Here is a 26,792-nt window from a genome sequence, read left to right on the forward strand (position 1 = left end):
TTTTTCAAATCACAGGTGAGAGAATTTCTTAAATAAAATAGCATCCTGTTACACCCTTTTGGAAAATATTTAAAGCTGAACTAATGCTATATGTGCTTCCCTGGTGGCTCAGATCATAAAGAATCTGCATGCAATGTGGGAGACCCTGGTTCAATCCCTCTGTTGGGAAGATCTCTTAAAGAAGGGAATGGCTACCCACTCCAATATTCTTGCCTGGAGAATACCAAGGATAGAGGAGACTGGCAGGCTACAGTCCATGAAGTCACAAAGAATCGGACATGACTGAGCTACTAACACTTTTCCTTAATGCTATATGTGGCAAATTATGCCTAAAGATGAACAGTATGCATTCACCTGGGAAATGTTATATGAGATCATAGTTCCAGGATAGCAGCATACCAGCAAAAAGTTCAGCAGAAAAATCAAAAGTTCCTAAAAGGATCCAAGAATCTACAGTGTTCTACTTTTTCAAAAATATTTTAATAATATGTGAAAAGTGTTCTCATTGAATATTGTGATGGGAAGATTTTGAAAAAGGAGTGGCAAGTTAAAGGAGCGAGCAGAGAGAAATGGTGATTTCTTGTGTGCTCTACCTGGAAGCGGTACCCAGGGCAGTGATCCAAGCTTGGAAAATGCCAGCAAAAAAGGAGAAAGGGTTTTTCCTGGTCACTAGAAAGTAAATCAAGGGGAGAAAGATCCCCCCATGGATGATGAGGCCGACAATCACCGTGATCATGTACATCCCCAGTTGCCTAGCAACCACTTCTAAGTCCTTGATTGCAATGATCTTCCCACAGATTAGGCAGGCAATACCCAGGGGAGAGTACCTGAAAAATAGAAAAGAAAAAGCATGAAAGAGCTGGTGATGGGATTTAGAATTTAAAATCTGGGCCCTCCTAGGTACCATACCCTGAGGAAAACCCTCCACATTTCTGTACAAAGAGTGTTTACAAAAGAGGACCAGGAGATTCAATACATACTATATTTTGCTTCTGACTAGCCACATCATCTGAAATCTTTCCTATGGACCCAGTGGCTCCTGTTCTGATGAAAAATCCCAAGATAAACTTTGTTGCTCAGGTAATTTTTTAGGGCTAGAGGAGACAAGTTTTACCACCTCTTAAGTAAGCACCACGCTTAAAGTTAAGAGACACCCAGGTTACATCTTTACTAATCTTGTTTGACTTCTCTATTCCATATCTCCTTTCTTGAAAACTGAGAATAAATCTAGAGCTTCCAAGAAAAATTATCCGAGTTTCATCAATTTATGAACACTGGTGTTTGTAAATTGTGCTTTGTTTTTGGCTTGGAAGGAATCTAGAGAAAGAGAGAGAGAGCTGCCCAAACAAGAAAATCATATGAGCCAACGAACATGTTTAGAGAAATGTGATTTTATCACTTCCAAGTTTGAAAGTATTTCTTTCCATACTTACTCCAACAAGAATGCTGGCTGCCACTCATCATATTTCAAGCATTATGGGGAGAGATCCACACATTTAATTCTTACCACAACCCTAAAACCAAGATCTCATTATGGCTGTTTGGCAAATGAGGAAATTGAGGTTTGGAAAACTTACATGACTGGCCCAAGATCATGAAACCAGGAAAGAGGAGGAGGAGAATAATCTCAGATCTGTGAAACTCTACCACTGGGGGTTTTCACCTCTACCCACCAAACCACTTCCTTGAAGGAGCAGTTGCAGCTTTTTGTACAGAAGCAAACAATTTGTCACCTATCAATCTATCCTAAGATAAACTTATTTTCTATGTCTATATTATTATTATTTTATAGTATGCTTGGAAACAATCTACTATCGTCCTCATTCTTCATTCAGCCAACCATGTTTTTTCTCTCACCTTGGGTATACTTTTCACATTGCTGCTGCTGCTGCTAAGTCGCTTCAGTCGTGTCCGACTCTGTGCAACCCCATAGACGGCAGCCCACCAGGCTCCCCTGTCCTTGGGATTCTCCAGGCAAGAACACTGGAGTGGGTTGCCATTTCCTTCTCCAATGCATGAAAGTGAAAGTGAAGTCGCTCAGTCGTGTCCGACTCTTAGCGACCCCATGGACTGCAGCCCACCAGGCTCCTCCACCCATGGGATTTTCCAGGCAAGAGTACTGGAGTGGGTGCCATTGCCTTCTCCATCATATGTTTGGCAACACCCCTTTTTCACTGCTTAACCTGCTAGTGTTGGAGCATGAAATTGCTCAGCCTGTGACACTTCTGACTGAAATGAATATGTCTGTGGGAACACTGCTACCTTATTAAGAATTATGAATATATTTGAAAGAAAGACTGTGGGCAAATGAAGTCAGGCTCCCAGCTGGGGGAGGGGAGTCAGAAAAAAGAGAAGGACAGCGAGCAGATTTGGTGGGTTTTTTTCTATCAGTTGTGTCTGGAGCAAGCAAGCACTTCCTGGATTAAAGCAAAGCCATGAGGAGTGGATGAGAGTCATATGCACAATTACACGAGGTGTGGAGCTTGTCCAGCCATTTACCAGCTCTATGACCTTCGTTGATGACTTATTTCCATTTTACAGATGTGCAAGTCAAGGCTTAGAGAGGCTAACTACAACCTCATGGGATTGTTGTGAGAATTAGGTTTGTCTTTTTCTTTTTAATGTGGATTTTTAAAGTCTTTACTGAATGTGTCACAATACTGCTTCTGTTTTATGCCTTGGCTTTTTGGCCACAAGGCATGTGGGATCTCAGCTCCCCAAGGAAGGAAGGAAGGTGAAGTCGCTCAGTTGTGTCTGACTCTTTGTGACCCCATGGACTGTAGTCTACCAGGCTCCTCCGTCCATGGGATTTTCCAGGCAAGAATACTGGAATGGGTAGCCTTTCCCTTTTCCAGGAGATCTTCCCGACCCAGGGATTGAACCCAGGTCTCCCACGTTGTAGGCAGACGTTTTACCATCTGAGCCACCAGGGAAGGGAATCAAACCTGCACCTCTGGCATTGGAAGGCAAAATCCTAATTACTGGTCCACCAGGGAAGTCCGTGATCACATTTTTGAACTTTCATATATGGACACACTATCAGAAGCCCTGCCCCCACCAATCCTTGTCAGCACCATTAGCTCTCTGATTGCTGACACAGGTGTGCATGCTTAGCCGCTCAGTCACGTCCAATTCTTTTCGACCCTGTGAAGTGTAGCCTGCCAGGCTTCTCTGTCCATGGGATTTTTCAGGTGAGAATACTGGAGTGGGTTCCTATTTCCTCCTTCAGGGGATCTTCCCAGCCCAGGGACTGAACCCACAGCTCCTGTGTCTCCTGCATTGCAAGCAGATTCTTTACCCATTGAGCCATGGGGAACCCCCCTGACACAGGGGTCCCTTGCATGTTCTGTTTCCACACATCTGCTCCATGTCCCCTAGTCACCATGCTGAATGAGTCAAGTCCGAGTTAAAAGAGACTTCCTAAGGCTTCCTTGGTGGCTCAGCTGGTAAAGAATCAGCCTGCAAAGTGGAAGAACTGGGTTTGATCCCTGGGTTGGGAAGATCCCCTGGAGAAGGAGTCGGCTACCGACTCCAGTATTCTGGCCTGGAGAATTCCAAGGACAGAGGAGCTTGGCAGGATACAGTCCCTGGGGTCACAAAGAGTCAGACATGACTGAGTGACTTTCACTTTCACTTTCAAGGTATCTCACAGGCTACTGCCACCCAACTACAGGTGATTTTATGAGCAAGCGCTCAAGATCACCACTTAAAGTGATGAAGCAAACAACCAAAGCCGTAAACCAAAGTGCATGAAGAGGCTGAAAACTCTCGTGAGGTTTCTAAAGTCAAGTGATGCCCAGCAGTTTCTAAATCAGAAGGATATGACTACAGAGTTGGGAGAGGGAATGGCTCCCATGCTGCCCTGAAACTGGCTGTATCCTCAGCTCTCGGCAGCATTTTCAAAGCCATTGATTCATCCAGGACTGGCCCGTGGCATCTTTTTCTTACTGTTGCATCATTCTTTCCTTCCTCCGCCCACTTCGCACCTCAGTTCTTGTTATCTTAAGGTTCTCACCAAGGTCTGCTCTCTACTCCACAAACAGGCTCATCCACAGCACTAATGTACCCCGATCTCAGTCTGTGTAACCGCAGACTCCTGCCTCCAAATCACCTGGCCTGCCTGAAACAACACGGATTCCCTGGACCCACCACATAGCGACTGAGTTAGAATTTCCCAGAGCTAGCCACTTTCACTTTTCACTTTCATGCATTGGAGAAGGAAATGGCAACCCACTCCAGTGGTCTTGCCTGGAGAATCCCAGGGACGGGGGAGCCTGGTGGGCTGCCATCTATGGGGTCGCACAGAGTCGGACACGACTGAAGCGACTTAGCAGCAGCAGCAGCAGCAGCCTTGGGGCATTTATACCTCAAACAAGTTCCCCAGGTCATTCTGATGTATCTAGAAATCACTGTTTTCAGCAATAAAACCTGATATGCAATGGCTGAAATACAGATATTCCTTGGTTAGTCTTTGGAAACCATTTCCTTTATTTAGCTGCAACTTATTCTAGGCTTCCAGTTTTAACCCACTAAAATGATTAACTGGGGACTTTCAAAGACAGGACAGATGGTGGGCCAGATGCTTGGAGTGGATAGAGGTAAGTGGAGGGACTTTCTCAGTCCTGCCCTGAAGTCACTGTGGTTCTGTCCCACATGTTGCCAATAACAACACTGGTCTACCAGTTTGGGGCAGATTTCAAGAGAACTCAAGAGGTGGAAGAGCTTGTCAATAAAGATAAACATTCCAAAAATTACCCAAGGTGCTGTCTGAATTCAGGGTAAGGAAGAAACACAAATCTCCATTTTCCCAGTTTACTTTGGGAGAGGTTCTGGCTATCCAAAAAGTCACTTTTGCTGAGAGTTACCATATGGGGGTTAGAACTTTTTATCAATACAGAGTGAAAGTCAGTTCATGGAGCCTCCAGGCTCCATTATATCACATTGTTGTTGGCAGAGAAGACATGCTCAAAAGTATTTTGGAAGTGAAAGAATAAATGGATGGATGAGTGGGTGGGTGGATAGGGAGTGGATGGATGGTGGTGGTAGTAGGTTAACTGAGAAGGAGAGTTGAAACAGTGAGGAGAGATTTCACTTCTTACTGTATGTTTCTATGGTGGTGAGATTATGAAAAGTTTTACTTTCTATATGTTTTGCAGATTTTGAAAAAAAGTGTTTTAAAGCATTCTGCAAAAAATGAGGATATGAAAATCACACTGAAATTAAGAGTTTTTCTTTCTTTCTTTTAGGTGATTCAGAGGGCTTTGCAGGCTTTTTAAGGAATTCATGAGCACAGAGAAACAAATGTTATGGATTGAATTGATAATAATGGTAATAACAATATTGTGCCTGCAAGCGTGCTAAGTCACTTTAGTCATGTCTAACTCTTTGTGACCCCATGGACCGTAGCCCACCAGGCTCCTCTGTCCCTGGGATTCTCCAGGCAAGATTACTGGAGTGGGTTGCCATGCCCTCCTCCAGCGGGTCTTTCTGATCCAGGAATTGGACTCACATCTCCTGTGCCTCGTGCAGATAGATTCTTACTGCTGGGCCACCAGTTAAGAGAAAGTGGCTCAGTCATGCCCAGCTCTTTGTGACCCTATAAGGCAATGGCACCCCACTCCAGTACTCTTGCCTGGAAAATCCCATAGATGGAGGAGCCTGGAAGGTTGCAGTACGTGGGGTCGCTGAGGGTTGGACACGACTGAGCGACTTCACTTTCACTTTTCACTTTCATGCATTGGAGAAGGAAATGGCAACCCACTCCAGTGTTCTTGCCTGGAGAATCCCAGGGATGGAGGAGCCTGGTGGGCTGCCATCTATGGGGTCCCACAGAGTCAGACACGACTGAAGCAACTTAGCAGCAGCAGCAGCAGCAGACTATACAGTGAACTATACAGTGAATTGAACTGAAAACTATACAGTCCATGGAATTCTCCAGGCCAGAACACTAGAGTGGGTAGCGTTTCCCTTCTCCAGGGGATCTTCCCAACTCAGGGATCGAACCCAGGTCTCCCGCCTTGCAGGCAGATTCTGTACCAGCTGAGCCACAAGAGAAGCCCCCTGAGCCACCAGGGAAGCCCTAATGACAATACTAGTTCATATAAAATGCTTAGACGGGTCCCAGCACACGGGAACTGCTCCACAACTATTTGTCACAATTTCACTCAATTCTCACAGCAACCCTATGATGTGGATTCTATGATCAATCTATCTCACAGGTCAAGATGAGGAGTGTAGAGTGTATCTGACTTACCTAACGTCACTCAGCTCATAAGAGGAGGATCCCAGGTTCAGATAGAAGTTGAGTTTAATAACACTTTTCTATAATTCCCATTACTAAGGCTGTGCAACACTGGGCAAGCTAACCAGTGTGCATGGTTTTCTCATCGGGAAAATGAGGTTCACCAAAGTACCTATTTTTGGTAGGTCTTCAGTTCAGTTCAGTCCCTCAGTCGTGTCCGACTCTTTGTGACCCCATGAATTGCAGCATGCCAGGCCTCCCTGTCCATCACCAACTTCGAGAGCCTACTCAAACTCATGTTCATCATGTCCGTGATGCCATCCAATCATCTCATCCTCTGTTGTCCCCTTCTCCTCCTGCCTTCAATCTTTCCCAGCATCAGGGTCTTTTCCAGTGGGTCAGTTCTTCGCATCAGGTGGCCAAAGTATTGGAGTTTCAGCTTCAGCATCAGTCCTTCCAATGAATATTCAGGTTGGATCTCTTTGCAGTCCAAGGGAGTCTCAAGAGTCTTCTCCAACACCACAGTTCAAAAGCATTAATTCTTTGGTGCTCAGCTTTCTTTATAGTCCAACTGTCACATCCATACATGACCACTGGAAAAACCATAGCTTTGACTAGACAGACCTTTGTTGGTAAAGTAATGTCTCTGCTTTTTAATATGCTGTCTAGGATGGTCATAACTTTTCTTCAAAGGAGCAAGCATCTTTTAATTTCATGGCTGCATTCACCATCTACAGTGATTTTGGAGCCCCCCAAAATAAAGTCTCTCACTGTTTCCATTGTTTCCCCATCTATTTGCCATGAAGTGATGGAACCAGATGCCATGATCTGAGTTTTCTGAATGTTGAGTTTTAAGCCAACTTTTTCACTTTCCTCTTTCACTTTCATCAAGAGGCTCTTCAGTTCTTCTTCGCTTTCTGACATAAGGGGGTTTCATCTGTGTATCTGAGGTTATTGATATTTCTCCTGGCAATCTTGATTCCAGCTTGTGCTTCAACCAGCCCAGCATTTCTCATGATATACTCTGCATATAAGTTAAATAAGCAGGGTAACAATATACAGCCTTGACGTACTCCTTTTCCTATTTGGAACCAGTCTGTTGTTCCATGTCCAGTTCTAACTGCTGCTTCTTGACCAGCATACAGATTTTTCAGCAGGCAGGTCAGGTGGTCTGGCATTCCCATCTCTTTAAGAATTTTCCACAGTTGGTTGTAATCCACACAGTCAAAAGCTTTGGCGTAGTCAATAAAGCAGAAGTAGATGTTTTTCTTGAACTTTCTCACTTTTTTGATGATCCAGCAGATGTTGGCAATTTGATCTCTGGTTCCTCTGCCTTTTCTAAATCCAGCTTGTACATCTGGAAGTTCATGGTTCACGTACTGTTAAAGCCTGGCTTGGAGAATTTTGAGCATTACTTTACTAGCATGTGAGATGAGTACAACTGTGTGGTAGTTTGAGCATTCTTTGGCATTGCCTTTCTTTGGGATTGGAATGAAAACTGACCTTTCCCAGTCCTGTGGCCACTGCTGAGTTTTCCAGATTTGTTGGCATATTGAGTGCAGCACTTTCACTAGGTCTTACTGTGACAAATAAAAGAGTCAATGCATGTAAAATACTGGAACAGTATTAGGCATGTAGCAGGAATTTGGAAAATCTTAGTTATGACCTAAAATAATAATTATAATAATTATTACCTTCTCAATAATAGATACAGGGGAGCAATTGAAAAAGTGCTGAACATATAGCAAGAATTTAATAATTCTGTTATTAATTTAATATCCTAGTGGCTCAGACAGTAAAGAATCTGCTTGCAATGCAGAAGACACGGGTTCCATCCCTGGGTTGAAAGATCCCCTGGAGAAGGAAATGGCAACCCACTCCATTATTCTTGCCCGAGAAATCCCATGGACAGAGGAGCCTGGCGGGCTACAGTCCATGGGGTTGCAAAGAGTTGGACACAACTGAGTGACTAACATATCACACACTAGCATTGTTAGATTAATAGCAATCTCCTCAGTGATGCTTTGTGCTATTATTACTACTCTTTTCTAAAATTTTTAAACAACTTTTTATTTTACATCAGAGTATAGCTGATTAGTAATGTTGTGAAAGCTTCAGATAGACAGCAAAGGGACTCAACCATACATATGCATATATCCATTCTCCTGCAAACTCCTCTCTCATCCAGGCTGCCACATAACATTGAGAAGAATTCCCTGTGTATCCACTAGGACCTTGTTGGTCATTCATTTGAATACAACAATGTGTATGTGTCTATCCCAAAGTCTCTAACCATCTCTTGCCTCCATTCTTCCCCCTGGGAACCATAAGTTCATTCTCTAAGGCTGTGAGTCTGTTTCTGTTTTGTTCAGTTCAGTTCAGATCAGTCGCTCAGTCGTGTCCGATTTTTTGTGACCCCATGAATCACAGCACGCCAGGCCTCCCTGTCCATCACCAACTCCCAGAGTTCACTCAGACTCACGTCCATTGAGTCAGTGATGCCATCCAGCCATCTCATCCTCTGCCGTTCCCTTCTCCTCCTCCCCCCAATCCCTCCCAGCATCAGAGTCTTTTCCAATGAGTCAGCTCTTCGCATGAGGTAGTCAAAGTACTGGAGTTTCAGCTTTAGCATCATTCCTTCCAAAGAAATCCCAGGGTTGATCTCCTTCAGGATGGACTGGTTGGATCTCCTTGTAGTCCAAAGGCCTCTCAAGAGTCTTCTCCAATACCACAGTTCAAAAGCATCAATTCTTTGGTGCTCAGCCTTCTTCACAGTCCAACTCTCACATCTATACATGACTGCAGGAAAAACCATAGCCTTGACTAGACGGACCTTTGTTGGCAAAGTAATGTCTCTGCTTTTCAATATGCTATCTAAATAAGTTCAATTGTATCATTTCTTTTTAGATCCCCCATATAAGGGATGTCATATGATATTTCTCCTTTTCTGTCTGACTTACTTCACTCAGCATGACAATCCCTAGATCCAACCATATTACTGCTGCTACAGCTAAGTCACTTCAGTCGTGTCCGACTCTGTGTGACCCCATAGACGGCAGCCCACCAGGCTCCCCCATCCCTGGGATTCTCCAGGAAAGAACACTGGAGTAGACTGCCATTTCCTTCTCCAATGCATGAAAGTGAAAAGTGAAAGTGAAGTTGCTCAGTCATGTCCAATCCTCAGCGACCCCATGGATTGCAGCCCACCAGATTCCTCCGTCCATGGGATTTTCCAGGCAAGAGTACTGGAGTGGGGTGCCATTGCCTTCTCCGAACCATATTACTACATATGGCATTATTTCATTCTCCTTAATGGCTAATATTCCATTGTACATATGTACCATATCTTCTTTGCTCATTCACCTGTCAATGGACATTTAGGTTGCTTCCATGTCTTGGCTACTGTAAACAGCGCTGCAATGAGCATTGGGATGCATGTATCCTATCGGATCATATTTTTGGGGGTATATGGCCAGGAGGGGGATTGTAGGGTCATATGGCAGCACTAGTTTGTTATTTAACTATTATTACTGTTCTTACTATTGCATAAAGAAGACTACAAAAGAACTCTGATGATTTAAGCCTTGAGGGTGTCAGTTAAGATGTGGTTGGCTGTTTTATCCAGAACCTTCTTATACACATCGTTATCAACTGCTGGCAAGGCAGCTGAAGAATGAAATAAATGTGTAGGATTGACATCTCACGTCATATTACACCCTCCAGACTGCTGGGCTGGATGTGGTAACCAAGCAGCTGTCAGAAACCATTCCGTAGGCCTTGCTCCTGACTCACAATTGCTCTTCATCTCCAGGGATATGATGTTAAATCTTTAGGAGTTTTGGTTTCAGTGAGGAGGAAACATTTTGATCCACACCCACTCCATCCCTGGGGAGAAGGGAGGCTACACTTTATCCCATGACTCATTTGATTTCCTAGAAGATTCCTCCTGCTTCAAGGGCTCAGTGGAAATGACACGGCATGGATGAAGGAAGGAATTTTCATACACAACCCACATCATTGGCATCATAGTAAAGAAAACTGAGTTGCATACTTGAGGGTGCTCACTTTGCTAGGAATTCTAGGAAGTAAAGGCAGATCTTTAATGTTTAAAACTAAGAGGCCTGTTCTGCATTGCATATTCAGTTCAGTTCAGTCACTCAGTCACGTGCGACTCTTTGCGACCCCATGAATCACAGCACACCAGGCCTCCCTGTCCATCACCAACTGCTGGAGTCTATCCAAACCCATGTCCATTGAGTCAGTGATGCCATCTAACCATCTCATCCTCTGTCGTCCCCTTCTCCTCTGCCTTCTATCTTTCCCAACATCAGGGTCTTTTCTAATGAGTCAGCTCTTCGCATCAGGTGGCCAAAGTATTGGACTTTCAGCTTCAACATCAGTCCTTCCAGTGAACACCCAGGACTGATCTCCTTTAGGATGGACTGGTTGAATCTCCTTGCAGTCCAAGGAACTCTCAAGAGTCTTCTCCAACACCACAGTTCAAAAGCATCAATTCTTCAGCACTCAGCTTTCTTTATAGTCCAACTCTCACACCCATACATGACTACTGGAAAAAACCATAGCTTTGACTAGACGGACCCAAAGCCTTTGACAGTGTGGATCACAATAAACTGCAAAACCCTGAAGGAGATGGGAATACCAGACCTTCTGACCTGCCTCTTGAGAAACCTGTATGCAGGTCAGGAAGCAACAGTTAGAACTGGACATGGAACAGACAGGTTCCAAATAGGAAAAGGAGTACGTCAAGGCTGTATATTGTTACCCTGCTTATTTAACTTATATGCAGAGTACATCATGAGAAATGCTGGGCTGGAGGAAGTTTTACATATTACCATTTATTAAACTTTCAGCAAGCTCAGAATGGATTCAAAAGAGAAAAGACTATTTTTTTTGGCCGTGAGTATGTGGGATCTTAGTTCCCCAACCAGGGATCGAACTTACGCCCTCTGCATTGGAAGCATGGTGCCTTAACCACTGGACCACCAGAGAAGTCCTTAAAAGATATTTTAAAATATTTTTACAGCATGACATTGTGTGTGACTTTAAATCTTCACACAAAAGAAATATTTAGAAATCTAGCCTTGCCTGGGAAGTTGAAGAACCAATACAATAATTGAAAAGAACACACTATTGTACGAGAATCTTTTCCGTGTTTCCAAAGTCAATAAAGCAATGATCAGAACAGACCTGAACTATTAACTATGGTTCATGAAATCATGAGGAACATCTTCTTGATCTGAGACCCTGGGGCTTTCAGCTCGCCCACTTGTTCCTGAAGTTTTAGTAGGAATTTACTACAGGCACATCACTGTGCTTGGTGATAAAATACAAGTTGAGAACAGATTTTTTCCTTGTAAGGTGGGAAGTAAGGGCCAAGAAAAGGAAGAAGAGATGAAACAGGTGGAATTTCAGGGGAAGGAAAGTGGAGGAGGATTGGGGAGGCAGGTGCAGGGGGCTGGAACAGGCAGAGTGAAGGACTCTGTAACCCAGAATTCCCATGGCAAACAGAACACAAGTGTTGTTTGGTCTAAGAGTGGTTTTACTTTATTCCCAGGTAGGCATACAGGACCATTGTAGGGATCTGAAATGAATACATGTAAAAATCGTTCTATCTGGTAGATACTGAACACGAGAAATTTCCAGTAACTGGAGGTGATACAGATCCCTTGTGAAGGAGAAGAAGCTTATGCTGTCCTGGGCTACCCTAGACTTCAGAACCACTGACCATAAACACACATGAGATGAAGTGGAGACAACACCACTTACATGATTCAAACAACAAAACCCCCACCCCACGTACACACCAAAGACTTTGATATCAGTATAAACACCAGCTCCTCTTCTCCCTGGCTATATAATCTTAGGCAAGTTAATTCACCTCCATGAACCTCAATTGCCTTTTCTGTCAATTGGGAACCATAATACCATCTTTGCAGGCTTGTGGGGATTACACTTGAGAGGTACGAAGCACTCTCATGACTCTTGGCAGATAAAAGGAAAGCCAGAAAGATCATGATGATCATAACAGTGTTAAAGAATCAAGATTTAGCGTCTCTGGACCACAGCTTTCTCTACTGTAAAACTAGAGGGTGGAACCAGATTTCCAAGAGCACTTAATCCTGTGTGATGGCACTTTTTCTTGCATGGCCTGAGAACTGCCTCTTATTTATTTATTTTTTCATCATCTGTATGAGTCATGAGAACCCAGATCTAAGAGGCATTTCATTTTGGACACCAGAATACTGGAGAAGTGATTCTTCCACACACCCTGGGTCATGCCACATCCTTGGGATCTTGGCCCTATCTCAGTGCAGTGTATCCTGATATTGCTCAGATTCACTATTACTGATTGATATTTCCAGCTTGTCTGATTTTTGGTTTTTTGGTTTTGTGTGTATGTGTGTGTTCTTTTCCTCCAGGGCAGAGATGGGTGAACTTTTTATGTAAGGGGTCAAACAGTAAACTTTATAGGCTTTGCAGCCTATGCAGTCTTGGTCACAACTACTCAACTCTGTCTTTTAGCACAAAAGCAACCCTAGACAATACATGAGCAAATAGGTAGGATGGGTCCCAACAAAGCTATTTATGGGCACTGAATATGAATTTTGCATAACCAAGTGTTGTGATTATTAATATTCTGGATTTTTTTTTCAGCAAAATAAAAACATAGAACCCATTCTTAACTCACAGGCCACACAAAACAAATGGCAGATAAGATCTGGCCCACAGGCTTTATAGTTTTCCTGCTCATTATCTATGGAAAGTTCCAAAAAAGAGAGTTCCATTCCTTTTTTTCAAAGTCTTTCCAGAGAAATCTTTCCTTGATTCATGCCTGCTCACTCTTTCCTGCTAGGAGGGTTCAGGGTCCTATGGAGACCCCATGACCACCTCACACCCCCACCACAATGATGTAAGAACAGATCCACTTACCACATGATCATGATCACTAACTTCATTACAATTTCATTCAAAATGTTGAAGAATTCCACCATCAACTTGGCCTGCTCACCCATCTTCCCCATGGCAATGCCAAAAGCAATGAAAAACCCTATCAGACCTGTTGGGGGAATCACAGAACACAAAAGGACAAATGATAAGACATGTGTTTTCTTCTTGTTTGTAACCATCCCCTGTGTATGCAGCCACATTCTCACCACCGGCTACCCTATGAATTAAGCACTAAAAGACAGAAGTATTATGTCCCACACTGAAAATACCTTTCCCCTGCATAATTATGGCTTTCCTGAATATTTTCCACATGAGCAAGTTGAACTATAAGCAGGTTAGGTCCTTGGAGAAAATTAATTCATTTTCATTCCAAACTAAAAAGTATTCTCTTCTCTCTCTCCGCCCCACCACTCACTTATGAAGTCATGTGTAAGCAGATTCCATTAGTACATAGATTAATGATGAAAGGCTTGTTGGGACTTGGGGATTATCATGCAAGCCTTGGAGCCAATATTAGAAGAGTAGAGACCAATTAGCCAATTCAGTCTTTGCCAGGGTTATATCTGTATTAGTTTGGTGTTATCCCAAATTAATGCATGGTTGGTATATGTTTCACTCTAGGAAAATCCTAAACATGAAATTATTTTTCTATTGCTTATTTGAGAAGGAGGAAGAAATCTTGAAAAATCAAAGGGAAAGCAATGAGAAATCCAAAACAGCTGGGAAACCCCAGATGACCCAGTTTGTTTGGATTTAACCTGTTATTTATTAATTCATCATCATTTTTTCCATGGTCCAAACGGTTAGAACACTTTCTTTTTTATTGTGTGTGCTTTTTTTTTTTTTCAGAATCATAAAACTAGAATATACTCTTTGTTATTTCCTAGCCCCTTGGCCCTCTCCTCCTTTTACTTGATGTCACTTGACTTCCATCTAAGTGCAGCCCCACCCCAGCTCCCAGGGTCGATTTAATCCCAGGCCAGGAGGGTCTGGGGAACCCTGTCCCCACCTCTTGATGTCAGTGTCAAACTGCACTAAGTCCTGGACCAAGACCAACCGCCAACCTTGGATCTTATTTCTGTGTTGTCTTTGCCTCATTCTCTGAGTATCTGTCCTGGAAACCTGCCTGATATGTTAGTTCCTCCAAGGCAAGACCCAGCTTTCTCTCTCCAGAAAATTCTCTCTGCCATCACTCTCTCTACCCCTCTTCCTCAGCATCTCACCCTGGAGTCTCATCCAGACTCCTCCAGTGTCTGGGGTGTGCTCCATGGCTAACAGATGTCCCCATACTGCCTGTGGGGGGTGGGAGTCTCTGGATTTCTGATAACCAGTCATCATGTGCCCCTCAACTACCAATCTGTGATTGCCAATCTTCGTGCTCCAATGCTAATGACTTGCATGGACTATAAACCAATGTCATTGTTCCCTTGGCAACAGGCCCTTGCTTGCCCATCTGACTTATTTTCTGCCCTGCAGTATGGGCCATCCACTCTTCCTTCTCTCCCCTTCCTCTTCCCTCTCTCCCCTTCCTCTTCCCTACACCTACTCTGTCCCACTTTGGCAGACTTTATTTCTAGCCCCTCCCTATTATATCCAGTTTCCTATAGTGTCCATTTATGTCCACAGTCTTGAGCCATATCAAGGTAAATTATAGCATTATGATTTGATTCTCTTAGAGGAAAATTCTTTCTGTCCAAACTTCTGAATTTACCTTTTCCGTAGTTACCAAAACCATTCACTTCTCATACCAAGTACATATCAACCCAGGTTGTTCAACTATCCTTTGCTGGACCTTCTCTTCTTCAGAAAAAAGAATCTAGCACTTGCACTGAAATTCTTAATCCATGATATTTAATATTTCCCCCTTTTCAGCTCTTAGCCAGAAAGATTAACTAGTGACTTACAAGTCAGTTTTGGCCATAAACACAAAGGCTTAATAAGAATTAGTGTGACCTAGAATTAGAGTGACCTAGTTCTGCAGTAACAGAGGAAATCAAATTTAGGCTCATCTCAAACCCACAGAGAGGAGTTTTCTAGGTGTATGGTGAGTGATAGTCTGTGAATATCATGGCTGAGAAAAGCTAGTGTCACATGCTTAATTCCATCTGGAAATTTTAAGAGAAAATACCCAAGGTCTCAAGGTTCCAAAGAACTAGAATAAAATAGCATCCCTGGCAGGGTCAGCAGAAACTGTCCATCTCCATGAGTATAAGAGAGAGAGATGTTGAAAGGAGTAATCTCTCACAGGAGTTGACTTAAGTGGTTGAGATTGAATTGAAGTGAAGCCTAGAGTAGTCTGGAGGTTTGGGGAGTAGAGAAATGAGTCTTTAAAGAAGTGGGAGGCTGGAACCGGAGTTTTTATCTTCATTATTGCAATGCTTGATCCTCGGGACTTTCCAAAGCCAAAAAAACAAGCAAAAACCAAAAAAAAAAAAAAAAAGCCACCATCTCTGCCTTGGAAGACTATGGAAAGAACCTTATTTCAGCCATGATTTGTAAATGGGAAGTTTCTCAACAGTCTAACTTCCCTTAGCTTTCCAGGGCCTCAATCTGCACTTAGAAGCCCATGGCCTGCCTGTCATTTCCCTCTGTAAACACTGCCTCACTGAACTCACTCACTGGAACAGCCAGTGTTTTGTTTGAACAAAGCCCTCTTAGACTTGGTCACTGGGATTGAGCGAGTCCTGAATGGTGTTGAAACTCCCCAATACAGCCAAAGGTCATGTGACTTCCCAGAATCCACCAAGACCCTGGAAATGACCACAAAAAGTCTTCTGAATGATTCACTCCAGAGCCCTGACCCCATTACTCATGGCCACAGTACAAAACGGTGGGGCTACATTGACCGTGGGTCGTGGGGGGTCAAGGGGAGTTGGGAATGCCTGAAAGGGCCCCAGATATCCGGACAGTGGCAAAGAAGAGCCACTCAAGGTTGGATGCGGAGGGTGTTTGCAAATCCTTCTCCTCAGAGGAACTCTCCCACTTTCTCCTTCCTCCTCTCGCCTCCCACTGATTGTCAACAATATTTATTGATCTTCTGTTGCCTGGCAACCTGGTCTGCTGATCTCTTCCCTCACTCTCACTTCCTGCCAGGTCAAAGAAAAAGACACTTTTTAGTGGTGGGGCAATCTTGCTGAGTCAACCATTCTGGATGAGTAAGGAGTACAGTTACCAAATTGAGGGGAAAAAAAGGACTACCAGATGAAATCTGAATTTCAGATAAAGAATGCATTTTTTCAATACAAGTATATCCGGTGCAATATTTGGGACATAACCCTTTAACACTATCTGTTGTTTATCTGAAATTCACATGAAATGGGCACCCTGTATATTAGCTGACACCCCTACCAAAGAGACAAGGGCATTTGATCTCTTAGATGACAAAGCGAGCTCAATCTTTTCTAAAGAGCTCTCATTCAAATCCTTAGAAAGCTCGCTTTGCATGGATCAGCATATTTCTTCCACATAGATTTCCCATTTCTCGTACCTTATGACCAAATGCCCCTCTGTCTTGGCTTGGGGACACCATTCTAGCAGCGGACTGGGTTATGGTGGGGAATGGACCCGGGGGTGGGTGGGGAGTAAACTGAGTGGGGAATATCCTCTGTGGGTTTTTCCTACTGAGCAGCTCACCTTTAATGACGAGAGCAGCTCACATGAGATAGCACACGGCACGTACCGCTGGGCCCACATGCACAATCTCACTGAATCCTCGCAATGATCTACAAGAGAAATGCCAACTCCATGCCCACTTTACAGATGAATCTTGAGACATAGAGGAATCTGTCCACAATTAGATAATCAGTGAATGGTCCATATGGGATCTAAACAGGATCCAAACTGGTCTAACTGCAGAGTCCAAGAACCCCTGTGATGGCATGCTCAGAAGTTTCCACACTTGGGGAACGGGCTCCCCGGAATACCAGAAAGTTAAAACAAAAGCTTCTCCTTTTGAGAAGTTCCTTTTAGCACCAATGCAACACTTCCCACTTCTAAAAGCACTGCCTTCTAAAAGACTGTGAGGACTGGGGTGGGACAGCTCCTATGCCTACACAGTCCTGGGACTCACACAAGGGTGGCTAGAAGAGAAAGAAATGAAAGACTCGGATGTGTAACCTCATGAAATGGAGAGTCAGAGAAAGTGACTGGCCAACACCAGGCAGAAAGTCGGGGGAAGTGCCCCGTGAGTGTCAGTCCCTCTCCTTCTCCGACTCCGGTCCCCACACCCCGACGACGTGGTATTGCTCCTGCCTTCTCCCTTGCCCTTCATCTCAGCTCTCAGTCCCAGTTACCCTCAAATCGCTCCCCAGAGAAAGCCTCTTGCTGCACCTACAGGACAGCAGGGCGACTGGCTTTCTGAGAAGGAAACCGGGAAGGCCAGCCGTGGGGCCCCGGCAGAGGTGTCTCCCGCAAGGAGATGAAGACAAGGGTACTCACCTAAGACGTTCATGCCGTCCTTGAACTCCAGGCCCTTCTTGATCACCACCTGGGTCTCCTCCGGAACCTCAGTCACAGTCTCATTCAATAGCGAGAGGACAGCATTGGTGGCATTGCCATCCTCGTCTGATGGGGGGGCCACCAGGACTTTCTTCGTCACTGTTTGGATCTAATGGGATGGAGGAAAAGAACATAAAGATGAGACACTGTTAAAATCACCAAAATCCTAGCCAATTATGTGTTTTTAAATTCCTAACATGTCAAAAATAAGAAATGTCATAAACGAGATTATAAAATTGGGGAATATTTTATATGTCTGTGTTTGACAGGGTGATGCCTTAAGGCACAAATACAGGTGAGAAATGGCTGTCCTCATCCCATGGTAGGGACAGGATTTATAACATTCTCTTGTAGTTACTATGAGCAGTATGGTCAGTAATGGGACACAAGCTTTGAGCGGAGGGACGCCTGTCTGCTTCTTTCATTCCCGGGGAGACAATATCAAATATGAGACCCAGTTGGATGACCTGCTGGCCCCCGTGACGGGTTCTGGATCTGGCCAGGAATAGGAGGGTCTTGGTGGGGGTCAGATCAGCACCCCATGACCCACACGATTTGCTTCTCTCTGCCTGGTTTCCGTCACATGGAGTCTTCACAGACCCACTTTCACGTGGGCTCCTCCCAGAGCCTGGCTCTGCTGGGGATTTCCATCTGGCTGCCAGATGTGCCAGCCACCAGCAGCCCCCACAGCAGGGAGGTGTGAGGTGGGAAGACAGCCTCTCCTTCCGGGCAATGATACCAAGACTTGCTCCATGTTCCCCAAGCATCTCTGGGCCAACAGTCCCCTAAGAAGCTCTCAAGCTGTTCCTCGACATCTGGGGCAGCCATCCTATTTTCAAAGGTGCCAGGCACTCTGCATGCTGTGAAAATGCAACGTCTGAGCCCAGAGAATCACTACCTCCCTGGGCATGAAAATAGAAGGCGTGCAGAATCCTAGAATGTCAGTGCCGGCACGTAGTAGGCAACAGATGGCTGAAGCCTGAATAGATACGGAAGAGGCATGGAGAAGTCAAGTGACTCGTCAGACGTCATAGAGTTATTGGGACTTCAGCTCAGATGCACTGACCACCCCCGAGTTCTTTCACCACCTGTGCTGCCTGCTAAACTATACGGACACAATCCTCCAGCAGCTGAGCCCAAGGGTAAGCAAAGCTGAACAGATCAGCTCTCCTAACTGGGAGAGGGAAGTACAGCGTACATGCCCTGGGGCGGGGCAGTGCTCTGTGTTCCAACCTGACAAATTTATATATAAATTTCCCATGCACTTGTGCTGGGAGAGGAGCAGGCCGGCTGAATGTAAGCAGGCAGCTCACAGCCCCCTTGGCCTGGGCAATGATGGCCCAAAGAGAGAATGCAGAGGGGAATCTGAAGGGACACCTCCATGGACAACAGAGTCATGTGCCTGGGGACAAAGTGGGGACCGTAGCCAAATACAGGCCTATTCTGAGAAGGCTAAAAAAGCTAAAGCTCAGGAGTAATGGCCATGTGTGTGCTCAGCCACGTCAGTCTTATCCGACTCTTTGTGGCCCCATGGACCGTAGCCTGCCAGGCTCCTCTGTCCCCAGGACTCTCCAGGCAAGATTACTAGAGTGGGTTGCCATTCCCTTCTCCAGGGGATCTTCCTGATCCAGGGATCAAACCCATGTCTCTTGAGTCTCTTGCATTGGCAGGCGGATTCTTTACCACTAGTGCCACCACAGCCAACGGCCTGAATGAATGGTGGCCTCCAGGATCAGGTGGCCAGGTATACCACATTCATGCGACATCTGTCTACCTCTTATGTCAACAGGAGCCCCTCAAGACTCACAGGGCTGAGTAACCCTAGGACAGAGAGCTAGTAGTTACTAAACCAGGATTCAAAGTGAGTTCTATTGACTCCAAAATACAGCTCCCAAAGAGCACAGGTGAGTGGCTTGAGCTGGAGGCCAGGTGCTAGGGATGCTACCACTGAGATGGGGTTCTCTGCCTTTCTTTCTGGCAATGCCACGGTGGTCTAAGCATTCTCTGTCTTCCAACCCTCTTCAAGACCCTCCTAAGCCATTGGGATTGCCCATGGGTTAAGCTCCCTTTCCTCTGGGCTGCCCGGAGACTGGCCTACGAAATCTGCACCCTCCCTCAGCCTGAGGTAAAATATTCCACATTTTTTTTTTTTTTCCCGGTAGTCCTAACCCAAAGGGACCATGTCCTTGGGCTTCGCTGGAGGATGAAGAGCTCACTCCTCATGTGAATTTTGCCAGTGGAGGGGTGGATCCAGGGCTGGGTGGGGCAGGGAATGGCCCGATCATCTATCCTGGTGCTGCCCCCCACCCCCCAGTGCCCTTTGCTCAGAGCAGCAACATGCAGAGATTGCCCATCGACCAGACAGCTCAGGAAGCGTGAGCATGGCTGACACCACAGAACTCTCCTCTAGCTCACATCCACAGCTCTGGGGGCCTGCCTACTTCTCAGTCCTGCCCCAGTCACTCAGACAAAAGAGGCTCCTTCTTGCATGGAGCATGGTCGTGATTGGGTACCGGAGGGAAGCCCAAATCTGTCCCTCTCCCCTCCCCCTGATACTGCTCCCACCCCAGGTCTCCTACCGGCTTGGCCTCCAGCTGCTCCAGCTCCAGGGAGCTCTTTCCAAAACGTTAAGAATAGACTTGGCACCTGGTTGTGTCCATCGCCCCAAAGCCAGCAAGCTCGTCTTTCTAAACAGGCTGGCAGAGGGGCAGGGGCATTAGAGAGAGGGTACCCAGAAGCACCCCTTCCCTAGCCTGTTTCATTCTTTTTTTTTTAATCTGTGACTGCTTGCAGGACAAAGAATGGTTTTATTGTCTTAAATGTATTTATTTATGGCTGCACTGGGTCTTCATTGCTTTCTCTAGTTGTGGTGAGTTGGGGTTCCTCTTCTTTGGGGCGTGAGGGCTTCTCGTGGCCGTGGCTTCTCTTGTTGTGAAGCACGGGCTCTACGTTACGCAGGCTTCAGTAGCTGCAGCACGCGGACTCAGCAGTCACAGCGCATGGGCTCAGCCATGCCGTGGCACATGGAATCTTCCCAGACTGGGGGCCACACCCATGTCCCCTGCACTGGCAGGCGGACTCCCATCCACCACACCATCAGGGGAGTCCCCTAGTCAGTTTCTGGTCACTCCCCACTCAACTTCTCCTGCCTGGGACGGTTCCTTTAATATAGCTCCTTGCTACAAGCGCAAGTGAGCCTTGCAATGAGCCATCCAAAGTGGCCTTGGAAGGCAGAGACCTTATTCCAGATTCATCCAGAGTGCAGTGGCTCAGCAGTGGGTGGCAATGGCACCTTGAGGGCAGCTGGGAATGCAGACTTCTCTCTGTAACCTGTTTCCTAAATTTATTCTTCTGTGAGTCACTGGAAATGGCTGAAGGAGGTTCCTTGGTTCTAGTTTACTTCCAACCAGGGCTAATGGGAACTGAGGTATATTCTAACCTAACCTAACTTTGGGTCTAGACGGCTGGCTGTCTGTTGAGGGGGGTCTGGGCAGCTGACTCAGTGGATTTACTTGAGAGAGGCTAGGATTTGGGACCCGGGACCTGGGACCCTTTGCTGCCATGCTTGCACCAAGGCAAATGTCTCCTCAAGCAACGGTAAAAAGAAGCTCTCAGGGACTAAAGACAACTGCAGGCATGCACAGTTGAGGCAAATTATGAACAACATAATGCAAAAAGACCCAAAACCCAACTGCCACTTCTGAGGTTTCTGGAACAAAAGCAGGGTACCAGGCATGACCCCTGCACACAGCACCACCAAGGGAATGGGCAGACCACCCAAGGCACCCTACTGGCCTAAGCCCTGGACTACCCTACCCTCACCCAATTTAAGGGACCCGCTTGTCTTGCACCCCTGCACTCCCCCAACCCCTGCCCCCCGCCCCCCCACACACATTCAGGGACAGAGCAAGAGAAGCTGTTACTTGTTCTCACTCCCTCCAGCTGCAGCCTGAGGTCAAGTAAAGCCTTGCCTAAATTTCTCGTCTGACCTCTTATCAATTTCTAGAGTCTAAGAACTCTGGCCAGTAACATATCCAGCAGAATCAACATTTTTTTAAAATTGTGTGTTAAAAAAACAGATATACGTGTATGCAGTTGGTAGGAGTATATACTGCTACAAATTTTGTAGGACCATTTTTTATAACATGAGCAAATTCAAAATATCAACTCTTTGGCAGGGCATGTTTTGCTTCTAAAATTTATCCTTTAGAAATACTACACAACAACAGAAAAAGAGATGACACTAAAACACTGTTAAACAAGAAAGTAGAATGTAATACTGTATGTATGATGCAATATTCCCAGATTGATATTTTTTTATTCTATACACACATACACAATATATATGTGACAAATATATATATATATATATATATATATATATATATATATATATATTTATAGGAGGAAACATGAGTAGCCTAGGGAAGGGACATGGGGACTTGAATTTTTACTTTATGTGCATTCAGAAATTTCTTTAAATTTCTACAATCCTCAAATATTACTTTGTCAATAGTATTAATTTGATGAATACCCAATTACTGGGCCCATTCTGGAGATTCTGATTCTGTAGAACATAAATAAGCATTTTGAAATGGACCACACGTGGTTTTGCTACATTGCTAAGATCGAGAACCACCGAACTCTAGAGGGTTGTGGGCAAGGGTGATACAAATGTGCCTGTGGATGATACAGAGACAAGAACCAAAAAGAAGAAAAAGAGACAAACAGGGAAAAGGAGAAGAGAGATTCCGGAGCTAAATGCTATTAAAAGTACTGCAAAAGAAATGGAAGTTAAAAAAAAAAAAAGACTAAGCGACTCCTATCTGAAAATTCTGCCCCAGAGGATCCCCCACACTTCGGCAGAGACATAAATATGAAACAAATTATTGCCCACAGCTGGTTTGCTGAAACAGTCTCAAAGTTATCACCTGCATAACTTAAGAGTTTGGAGAAGCAAGACTATCAGAACTCTGGGTTACCTGCTGAAAACAGGCTTGGACAAGGTTTTCAGGGAAGAGATTCCGAATAAGATCCAAAAAGGCATCTAAACTGGACACGTCATCGTTCTTCTTCCCAGGCCCCAGTTGCTTCTTGAGTTTGGGGTTCCCTGGGTGGATGGCCAGGACAAGGATGACCCCCAGCACCGCAGCAATGATGGTTGTGGACATGTAGTACACCATAGCTCTTGTGCCTAAGCGGCCGCTGGCTTTAGCATCCAGGCCTGACAACCCTGGATAGAAAAAGAAATCCAGAAGGATTAGTTCCATCATCTTCCTGTTACTTGCCCCTGTCTGCATACCTATAGCTTCCCCAGGTGCTCAGTGGTAAAGAATCCGCCTGCAATGCAGGGGACCTGGGTTTGATCCCAAGGTTGGGAAGTTTCCCTGGAGGAGAAAATGGCAACCCACTCCAGTATTCTTGCCTGGAGAATCCCCATGGACAGAGGAGTCTGACGGCCTTCAGTCCATGGGGTCGCAAACAGTCGGACACCACTGAAGCTACTTGGCACGCATACCTATAACCAACCCCCGGCTTTGTATTACTCAAATGTATTAATGATTAATTAAACCTCCTTCAACTGAATATTTGGTCAACGCCACAGTTTACGATTCAATTTTCCAAGGATATTTTTGAGGTTCTAGAGGGTGGTGCTAGTGGTAAAGAATCTGCCTGCCAATGCAGGAGACGCAAGAGACACAATTCTATCCCTGTGTCAGGAAGACCCCTTGGAGGAAACAGCAACCCACTCCAGTATTCTTGCCTGGAAAATCCCATGGACAGAGGAGCCTGGTGGGCTGCAGTCCATGGGGGTCATAAGAGTCAGACACGACTGAGCAACTTGATCAGATGCACACAGGGAACTGGGAAAAGTTGGAGAACATCTGGTCCAGGGTTTATAAACGGGTTGGTGACAACATTTTTTTCAGCCTGTGATAGTGAAAGTTGAATGCTCTATTCAATTTTCGATTCTGAGATTATGTCCTTCCCACTTCTTAAGTATTAAGAAATCCTTTCCTTATAAAGTGGTGATGCTGGTACATACTAGGTTTTTTTTGTTTGTTTGTTTGAAGGTCCTCACTTAGGGAAACAAAAGGTTGGTAGCCCTATGTATTCAAAATCTCTTTTGAATACATTGAGCGAGTGAGTGAGTGAAGTCGCTCAGTCATGTCTGACTCTTTGCGACCCCGTGGACTGTAGCCTACCTGGCTCCTCCGTCCATGGGATTCTCCAGGCAAGAATACTGGAGTGGGTTGCCATTTCCTTCTCCAGGGGATCTTCCCATCCCAGAGATCGAACCCATGTCTCCTGAATTACAGGCAGATGCTTTAACCTCTGAGCCATCAGGGAAGCCCCTGATGAATACGGGTCACAAAATCCAAAGTCTGGGAAAATGGAAGTGGTTCTAGCACAGCCCTATCACTCCTCACAGATGAAACCTGATGGAGACCACGTTTTCTGACCTTGTGTAGGGATGTGAGAACACATGCACAGAACACCCAGCATGGGTGGAAGCTCCATCGATATCTCAGAAGCTTCTGTGATGGTTAGCAGAAACTCCAAGCAAGTCACAAAAACTCCAGCCTTCACTGGGTTTTTTTCCAGTAGTTTCTTCAGTTGTTCTACTTCCTGGTTTCAGTTCCTGCTTTTACAGACTGAGACATGCAACGTTTACTGGGCATCAGTCTTTTTTGCTATGGAGGAGGAAACTATTATTGACATTAACTTTTCTGAATGAAGCTGACCCATATATGACCTATTTGTCCTTACAGTCAATCTGAAGTCTAACTCTAGCTAATGGAAATGAAACTTCCTTACTGGGTTGGCTAATGTACAATCTATTAAACAGGCATGGAAAACAAATTTCTCTGGTTTCAAAAGGAGCTTTTAAAGTAAAATACAGCTTCATGCAGTCTGAGGCTGAATGCTAAGACCTTCCTGACACTGAGTGCCAGCTCCTTCCCTCACTGGATTCATTGGCCAACCAGCTATGAGGCTGTAACAGCTGAATCTCTTGGAGTTACCAGAGCTTCACTACATTCATAAGGTGGACGGTCTAGAACAGATTTCTCAAGATCACCCAGCCTGTTGGTCCCCCAGATGCAAACCAAAGCCCAGCTCTTCATCCCTAACCCAGAGTTTAGTCTCTAAAATTCAATGATTTCAACAACATTTGAGTAATATTTGGTAAGGAGGAAACTACCTGTATAAGCCCAGGGAGGAGAAAAAATAAAATCCTTTCAAACGAAACAACTCTGAACCAAAAAATAAGTAGACATGAACTACACATTAAGGGTATCTTTCTTCTGAAACACTCCAAGAGTTTCATATCTAGTATTTCATTTATCTTTAATAACCACTTCCCTCTACACTCAATTAAATATTAAAGAAAAAACTTCTTTTTCTACGTGTTATCTTAGTCAGTTTCTGAACAAATACGATTTAGAAAACGAGAAAAGTGTACATTAAAAATTAACATCTCTAGAGATGATCACTTTTAACATGTGGTTATTTCCTTTTTATCTTTTGTCGCTACACAGACAGATGGACCGACCAAACTCTTTTTCTTAGGGTTGCTTATTTCAGTTTTAGAGTTAGGAAAATCAAGACTCTGAAGAGAAATGACACAGAAGATGATCAGATTCATTGATTCAACCAAACTGAGATTTTATGGTCAGTCCAAAAGCTAGTGGAGTATGACCCACTTTGACCCAGTGCCAGAGAAGTGGTCTTACCTGTGATTAAACTGGAGATGATGAGAGGGAGAATGAGCATTTTCAGCATCCTCATGAGTATATCCCCTGGGAAGGCTATTAACATAACCACATCTGGGTGGATAGGAGATGCCAAGCGAAGAAGTCCTCCACATACTGCCCCCAGGATGACACCTATAAGGAAGGAGAAAAAATATGAATCTATTTTTTGCCCTCATCAAATGAATAGCTCTAGGGATATAGTTGGGAGAAGGCAATGGTACCCCACTCCAGTACTGTTGCCTGGAAAATCCCATGGATGGAGGAGCCTCTAGTAGGCTGCAGTCCATCGGGTCGCTAAGAGTTGGACACGACTGAGCGACTTCACTTTCACTTTTCACTTTCATGCATTGGAGAAGGAAATGGCAATCCACTCCAGTGTTCTTGCCTGGAGAATCCCATGGATGGAGAAGCCTGGTAGGCTGCAGTCCATGGGGTCACACAGAGTTGGACACGACTGAAGCGACTTAGCACCAGCAGCAGCATCAGGGATATAGTTCAGTAACATTAACTTTTCTCGTACCTCTCTATTATCAGATGATGATTAACACATAACAAAAATACCATTAGAAAAGTGAAGTTAATTTTGTTGACTTGTGAGAAAATGTTTTCTATCTCCAACTCTTTGAAAAGGCCACACTGGAAGAGTCAAGAAGAGCCTTCTGAAGGCTCTGTGGAAAATATAACCTGGCAACTTGATCCCAATTTCTTTAGGATATCATCCACTTGCAGAGTCAGAGATTGTCAGTAGAAATAACCCACAACATCAGATATGATTCTCTTCCCAGCCTAGGCTGGGTACATGCCATGGTGTCTAATATATTTCTTATCTTTTTAACTGAATATCAGACAAAAGGAACATTTATGTGACCAAACTGGCGTTAGTTTTCTTTTTTCTACTTCCAGTCATTTGCCCATGGCTCATCCTCAAAGAGCTTTGTCTTTGACTGCTATGTCCTGATACATAATCTTGAAACGTGTTGATCTTAAGGGAGATCAAGGAGGGTGTCTAAAAATATAAGATTTGGGAGGAAACAATTTGAGCAGAAAAGCTACCAGGAGCCTTTCGCTTTGTATACTCAAGGATTCCACAACAAAACCTTGGATCGCTCCAAACTGGTGGCTCACATAAGCCACCCTTGTGGAAACCACAAATGGGGTCATAAGCATGACTAGAGTCGGGGAGGGAGGCAGGGGCATCCTAGGTACATGGCTATGGGATTAACCCCAGAGATGCAAAGAGAGTACGTAACACGGCCGGAAATCGGATATTTTTTTCTTCCACAAGTGAAGAGCACACTTTTTAAAAACTTACGATGAATGAAATTTCA

At 44.8% G+C, this 26,792-nt stretch overlaps 1 protein-coding gene across 3 annotated transcripts in view; it reads right to left on the minus strand.

Annotated features, from left to right (window-relative positions):
- Positions 1-26,792, minus strand: part of SLC1A2 (solute carrier family 1 member 2) — a 168,946-nt gene that overhangs the window by 37,908 nt on the left and 104,246 nt on the right. For 2 of the 3 annotated variants that reach the window (XM_061381134.1, XM_061381133.1), the window contains exons 3-7: positions 25,444-25,596; positions 22,690-22,940; positions 17,648-17,816; positions 13,193-13,319; positions 594-827 (exon numbers count right to left, since the gene is read on the minus strand). In XM_061381134.1, coding sequence (XP_061237118.1) covers positions 594-827; positions 13,193-13,319; positions 17,648-17,816; positions 22,690-22,940; positions 25,444-25,596 — 934 coding nt within the window. The remainder of the gene's footprint in view (positions 1-593; positions 828-13,192; positions 13,320-17,647; positions 17,817-22,689; positions 22,941-25,443; positions 25,597-26,792) is intronic. The other variant, XM_061381135.1, reaches the window with a different exon arrangement.

The sequence above is a fragment of the Bos javanicus genome, chromosome 15 (genome assembly GCF_032452875.1).
Source record: "Bos javanicus breed banteng chromosome 15, ARS-OSU_banteng_1.0, whole genome shotgun sequence".
Classification (NCBI taxonomy): Eukaryota; Metazoa; Chordata; class Mammalia; order Artiodactyla; family Bovidae; genus Bos; species Bos javanicus.